This window comes from Poecilia latipinna, unplaced genomic scaffold, assembly GCF_001443285.1.
Source record: "Poecilia latipinna isolate Pla-1442-1.1 unplaced genomic scaffold, P_latipinna-1.0 Scaffold2048, whole genome shotgun sequence".
In the NCBI taxonomy this organism is placed as follows: Eukaryota; Metazoa; Chordata; class Actinopteri; order Cyprinodontiformes; family Poeciliidae; genus Poecilia; species Poecilia latipinna.
In genome coordinates this window covers 108,558-115,680 of record NW_015114664.1, presented here as the reverse complement: position 1 = coordinate 115,680, position 7,123 = coordinate 108,558, and the positions used below count along the sequence as shown (strand labels likewise).

The 7,123-nt window shown below is 38.3% G+C and overlaps 1 protein-coding gene across 4 annotated transcripts in view; it reads left to right on the top strand.

Moving 5' to 3' along the window:
* Positions 1–3,896: 3,896 nt before the first annotated feature.
* hyi (hydroxypyruvate isomerase) overlaps positions 3,897–7,123 on the top strand; it is a 22,678-nt gene continuing 19,451 nt past the window's right edge. For 3 of the 4 annotated variants that reach the window (XR_001422015.1, XR_001422014.1, XM_015016695.1), the window contains exons 1-3: positions 3,898–4,215; positions 4,366–4,477; positions 6,208–6,322. Coding sequence is in view for 2 of the 4 variants with exons in the window: in XM_015016695.1 (XP_014872181.1) it covers positions 4,017–4,215; positions 4,366–4,477; positions 6,208–6,322 (426 nt within the window). In the remaining 2 variants the exon portion in view is untranslated. Of the gene's footprint in view, positions 4,216–4,365; positions 4,478–6,207; positions 6,323–7,123 lie in introns of all 4 variants that reach the window. The other variant, XM_015016694.1, reaches the window with a different exon arrangement.

Below are 7,123 nucleotides of genomic sequence, written 5' to 3'. Positions count from 1 at the left end.
AGTTCTTGCGGCATAACTGATACTGTAAGCCTTTTTTACGGTGGCCGCCGTCCTTTCTGCTTTAATACAAGCTTATAAGGTTTTTCCATGGACTGTTGAGTTATTATCGCGGGGTAATAAGTCATCTGATTGTGTCTCTGTTGTTGTGTTCGTAGTCTGAATGGTTTAAAGGGCTGCTTTCAGTGCCGTTCCATCTGAGCGTTAACAGACATAAACATGCAGTAAATAAATCGATTTTCAATCAGTTTTTAATCAGTTTTTTTTGCACCAAAGCGTTAATAATAATAAACACGTTTTCACTGAGGCTCTGTAAGAGCCATATGAATGAAATAAGTAATTATTGGTATGACAGAAGCAGCGGCTTTGACACCTGGGTGGTGGGCGTGTCGATGTGGGCGTGACTGTCAAGTACGAATCGTAAGGTTACTGGCTGCTGGCTCTGTGTGTGTGAGGAAGCGGGTGAGCTGGGGGGTCAGTCCTCGCAAAGTTTGGAGCATGATAATCAAAATGAAATAAATCGATAATTGTGACAGAACAAAGAGGTTTGGACTTGATTGATACACGGACAGATGAGATTCCCCGAGTTAATCCAGTGCGGCCCTCTATCACCATTAGTTTGCTGTGTTTTATAATAATAAAACGTGTTTATTATTATTAACGCTTTGGTGCAAAAAAAAAAATGTTTGAAAATCGATTTATTTACTGCATGTTTATGTCTGTTCAGGCTCAGATGGAATGGCACTGAAAGCAGCCCTTTAAACCATTCAGACTACGAACACAATAGAGACACAATCAGATGACTTATTACCCCGCGATAATAACTCAACAGTCCATGGAAAAACCTTATAAGCTTGTATTAAAGCAGGAAGTACGGCGGCCACCGTAAAAAGGCTTACAGTATCAATTATGCCGCATGAACTGATCAGTAAAAGAAAAAAAAAAAATTCCCCATGTCCCCTGGAGGGCTCCGTACTATTCCGCCTTTTCTCGCTCTGTATGTCGGCACGACCCGTTGCCATGGCAACCGACAAACAACAGCTCAACGAGCAGATAGAGCAGAGATTACCGATCAGGGGAATCAACACCAAAAAGCAAACATTTCCCACACAAAAAAGTAGCAAAAACACTAAAACAGAACATCCAGTCTGTTACATTATGTTGTCAGGCTTAATGTCTATATTATGATTATTAATAAGTTTTCGCCTGAACACCGCGGTGGTTGATTAGCTGATTTAAACAGCTGCTCTACTGATGACTGGGCGGGTTGTTTAGTGCTAACGGAACCAAAACACACCGAACTGCGCAGCAGGTTATCAATGTCAATAGCAGGCCAGCAGCCGTTAGGCTAGTATAACTGACCCTCTGCTTAATTGTTCAATGTTTTCTTTAAATTAAAACGTTTTTCTCACCTGTGAAATCTGAAGCCCTTATTACCATATATGGTTGAATTAATAAACATTGCGTCCGTTGTTCTGATTCTTTGCGTGGTTGTAGTATTTTCCTGACCATATCCTACCTGTGGAAGTTTCGTTTAGTCTGTTTTATTTAATCGAAGATTACGGTAAGCTTTATTTAATTTATTTTATAGCTGGCTTTCATTAAGCTGCTATATTACTTCATGTTTTAAGCTTATATGAGGGGCAGCTTGTTAACATTTTTATAAAAGGCTTCGCTTGCCGTCTGGCTGCTATGTCGTTACTACCGTAACGACATAGCATAGCTGTAAACAAGTCATTGCTTGACGTCAACCACGTGAATCAGGACAAAAATGTTTGTTTTTGTGGCTATTTTGTCCCTATACATTAAAATATTTTAGTGTAATGACACTCTTTTTAAGTATTAATGCGCAAAAAAGAGTTTGCGGTGGTCTGAATGATGTCTGTGTTTAATTTATTTCAATAGAAACTTGTTTTCCCTGTCTGATACTGTTTCATTCTTGCAAACACCTCTGTATTTAAAATATGTTTTAAAAAGGTAGGATATTCTAATAAAAGGATTAGTGCATACAACTGCGATAGCTTTTCATTTTAAACGGGTAGGATATTCTGATGAAGGAGTTGTTAGAAACCCAGCCTTTCCCTACTGGGCAGTAGAGAGCAACGTGTATGTATGAAGAAGAGTGAGAAGGGTCCAGTTGTTGTTGAGAGCGGGTGTTAGTTTTAGGGAAGTCAGTCCAGTACGCTGCACTTGTTCATCCTACTAAAAGAAGAATAAAGTTCTTAACGCGTTCATCTGCCTCCTCCTTGCTTTTGCCCACCAAGGGAGCACATCTGATTCGAGCTTGTTAACCAGCGAACGAGCCGAAATAAACATCTGTTCTAGACTTACGGAAGGTAACAAAACGATATTTTTGTGGTTTCGTTGTATATAAATTGTTCCAATGCTATGTATAACTCCTAAACTTCCACTTCAGTCCAGTCACTCAAAGAATGTTATCCGATTATAATATTTAACATTAACACAACCCGCTATTTTTGCAAACATGACGGTAGCAGGTTTAGACGCGTAGCACCGACAGATAAAAATGTCTATATGTGCTACGGTAGGAAAATCTGATGAGGTAGTCAAAACCGGTATTCAAGACAAAGAACACAAAGTATCTTTATCTCTCATAAATACAATTTAGCTCGTTCACAATCAGACGACACAGCAACTGTATCGGTCACGTGGTTTACCTTAAAGTGATACGCGCTTTAAGGTTTGTTTTGTTTGCTAGGCGCAAGTGCCGATGTTTCTGTGTCGTCTGGCCCATCGCTACTAAAAACTTTGAACCCTAGCGTTTCCAGATGATCTGCAATTGGGAAAATTTCTTATAAAGGGAAAGACTCCAGAATGGGTTATAGTTAATTATTCTGAAAGATTTAAAGATAGCATAATTATATAAAGTCATGATTAAAAGGGGAATAACAGATCATCTAGCAGTTTTTACAGTTTAATTATCTGCCATATTAGCTTTAGAATGGTTGCTTGATGATATTAGGGAAGAAAGTAAATCTATAATTGCATCAGATAGTCATAAGCTGCATTATTAAGATAAAATCTGGCAAATCTTGTAGATTGGATTTATTATATATCACTTATTAGTTCAGCTACATAATAAGAAATGTTTTGTTCGATTTGTCTGGATTACTGCACATGTAGGTATAGAAGGAAATGAAGAAGTAGATATATTAGCTAAACAGGCCCTGAAATCAGATATTATTAACCTAAGTATCTTTAAGCAAAAGTGAGGGGGAAATCTGTGATTCACAATAAAATCCTTAAGGTTTGGCAGGAACAATGGGATAATCATGATACTGGCAGACATATATAATTAAAAAGAATGTGGGGGATAATAAATGTATGAATGGAAGGCAGAAAGAAGAGGTAGTCATATCTCGACTTAGAATTGGTCATACTGGACTTAATAGTTCTATTTTTCAAAAAGGAAAACATGAAACTGGCACTTGTAATTATTGTAATCAGATGGAAACAGTGGAACATGTCATATTAGAATGTAATAAGTATTCAGAGGAACGTCAGCATTTAAAATTGATACTAAATACAGATTAAATAGGATTTTCTATGATAAATCTTTTAGGAAATAAATCAAATTCTGTTAGAATCAATTTTTAATTTTTAAAAAACACTGGGTTATTTAATCATACTTAAAGTATGTATACATGTGGATACACACACACACACATATATATACTGAAGCACATATATATATATGCTTCAGTTCTATATATATATGAGTGTGTATCGATGTGAATTTGCACATTCGTGCATATTAAATTCCCTCTGAGATCATTGATGACCACACTCCAGTCTGGTAGGTGGCGGTAAATGCACCTTAAGTTGGTTGCCATCCACCAATAATACACAAATTAATTAGAAGAAGAAGAATTAGAATTAGAAGAAGAAGAAGAATGGCGTTGGCGTTAACGTAGGACTCGGACGCTGACGTTTCGCCTATGTGGTAGTGTAGTCTGGCTGCCTGACCACAGGGTCATTGACTCAAACTGGTTAACAACATGGCTGCGTTAAAGTTTTGTGCGAATATTTCCTGGCTGTTTACTGAGCATCCAGACTTCAGCCAGAGAATATACGCGGCTGCTTCTGCCGGGTTTCAAGCTGTGGAAGCAGCTTGGCTTTACGATTCGGACCTGTCGGAGCTCCAGAAAGCCAAGGAGGCAACGAGAGTGGAAGTCGTTCTTATCAACACCCCACCAGGTGGCTAAAGCACCGAGATAAATGGCAGAGGCAGCAGAGACACTGCTGATGTTATGTTTATTTGATTTTTCTTTTATGACAAGTGCTTTAAGACAACATTTATTGTGATTGGCGGCGCTATATAAACTGAACTATATGGTTGTGTTGCAGGGGATATCAAGGCAGGTGACCTCGGTTTGGGAGCAGTTCCAGGGAGAGAGCTGGAGTTTAGAAAAGGGCTGGATCTTACTCTGAAGTATGCAAAAGCTTTGAACTGCAAGAGGTCAGAGAACACTCTTCCTGAAAACTTTTGTGCTTTTGAGACTCTTCCCATAGGAAGCAACTGACATAATAAAAGTATTTGAAATTTTATAAATATTTGTCAATGTCAACCTATTGACAGTTACAAAAGTAATGAAAGGAAAATTTGATGGAGATTTCCTTTTGTGTTTGCAGTGCTGGGTGTGCCTCCCAATTCCATCAATTCTCATCTTCAGTTCTTTGTCTGGAATTTGTCCAGTTTTTGTCTCCTTGGGCTGAGTTCTCATGATGCCTTTCAGTGGCAAATTAGTGAACAGGAGTTTTTGTGAATAATACAGAAAGTGTTATAAGCTCGGTGGTTGGGGCACTAGGGCAGTACACTACTGTCCACTGAATTCTGCTAAAAAGTGTTAAAAGTTGACAGGAAATTTTAAAACATACTAGATAATTATGTTATTGGAATATATTATTGACGATACTTAAACACCATCAACAGTGTTTTCTTATTTAAAAAAGGGCAAATACAAAAAAAAAAAATACAATTGAATATTTTTTGCACTTCAGTAAATCCTAATCAGCAAGTGGATCCTAAGACAAGGATCCACATCTTGCATCTAGAGGTAAAGTAATGTTATTATGGATGGAGGATTTATTTTACTTTAAATGTACATCAGGACAGAATCCAGCACTTTTGATCCTACCAAACTAGAAAGTTGTCAGATTTATTTCTCAACACGTAACCATTGTATACTCTAATTATTTCAGAAAATTGTGTCACTCCATAAGTGGCATCTCATTGGAACATGTTTGAGGATAACTTTGACTGGAAAAGGATTTGGACTTTAATTTTTACTCATTAAATGCAACGTATCATTTACAATAATTCACACACTCTACTCGTCCAAAATCTTTTTACAAAGTTTTAACAAAAGTATAAATATACATGGCTTTTTTTGTGAAGGTAACCTGAAAGATGTTTTTTTAATTTTGGTCTTGCCCCTTCTCTACTTAATTTTGGAAAAATATTTGCATTTTGATTTCTACTTTTATTGAACCAGATCTGTCCCTTTGCTTTGAAAATACATTACTTGGCTTCATTGACTACCCAGCTAAATGGGTTATTATGTCACTAATCTTATATCTTATCCTATACTTAGCCAAATGGGATAATTACAAATGCTGTTAAACTAATCAAAAACCACTTGTCTCCATTTATGAAAAGGAGGTCATATGATATATTAAAACCATTAGAAATTCCACCAATATGAAACCCATTAAAATGTGTACCTTATGTGCTCTCTTAATGTATTATTTTAAGGTATTGTCTCTGTGTGCAACCCTCTGGTGGCTGTCATTACACTGGATTTTGTTGTACTATTTTGCATTATTTCTCAATAATTATTTTACAAAAGCAGTGTAATCTCCTCCACAAAATGTAAACAAAAGTAGTGTGGCATCGCACTACCGTTATAGTGTGATGCAACACTACAAAGGTAGGTTGACCTGATGTCAACATCTTAAGACATCAGGTTTTAAGATGTTGTAGGATTTCTCTTTGCAAATGTGTCAAACATCAGGTTTTCCACATGTGATATAATCCTCTCTAATAGCCATCTCTTTTCTTCCTGTTTTGTAGATCATATAAATTAAAAAAGAAATATTATTTAACCCAGTGTCTTAACTGAGGGGCTCAGCATTATTTTACAAGTTTCCTGGTTTATTGCAGTGAAGAAAACTGTGATCTCTTGACAGAATTCACCTAATGGCAGGAAGGATTCCAGTGGATGCTCACAGAGCTGCGATTGCAAGAGAAATGGAGGATGTCTTTGTGCAGAACCTAAACTATGCAGCTGGTATCTTGGCCAAGGTCAGGTTATTTGTTTGGTAGCAAGGTTGGGGGTCTCTCTGCATGGAGTTTGCATGTTCTCCCTGTGCATGTGTGGGTTTTCTTTTCTTCAGGTACTCCGGCTTCCTCCCACAGTCCAAAAACATGACTGTCAGGTTAATTGGCCTCTCTAAAATCTCCCTAGGTGGGTGTGTGTGTGTGGTTGTTTGTCCTGTCTGTCTCTGTGTTGCCCTGCGACAGACTGGCCACCTGCCCAGGTGACCCCGCCTCTCACCCGGAACGTTTGCTGGAGATGGACACCAGCACCGCTCCCGACCCCACTAAGGGACAAGGGTGTATGGAAAATGGATGGATAAATATATATTCACCTAGTTGAACCATGAATCCAGATCTCTTCACACACAAAGCAGATAAATGCATCCAAACGCACAGTCTCTCAAATTCCTCCTGGTTCCCATCTGCAGAGAAATCTGCGCTAGTTCATCAGTCAGTTGGATCTGTCTGATCAAACCGATCAATTGAGCTCTGCAAGCGCAGTCCGGTGTGCGCTTTTACGAGGATTTTTTTGTGTAGTTTTGCTTCCATGGAGCGGCTCATCCTGAGCGCCGCTCTCCTTCCCGGTGTGGGAGGGTAATGTTGAAAACTCAGGGAGAGTGAAGTTTAATTCTTCGCAGCGGTGGAGCCACGTTTGCATTGGTTGTGCAGCGGACTGCACATTTAACTTTGGCACATTTATTTATTTCGTAAAGATAAACTGCTGGCTCCTCTGTTTAGACTATAACTGAATTAACACAACATTGCATTCTCTTTAGTTTTCTCTGT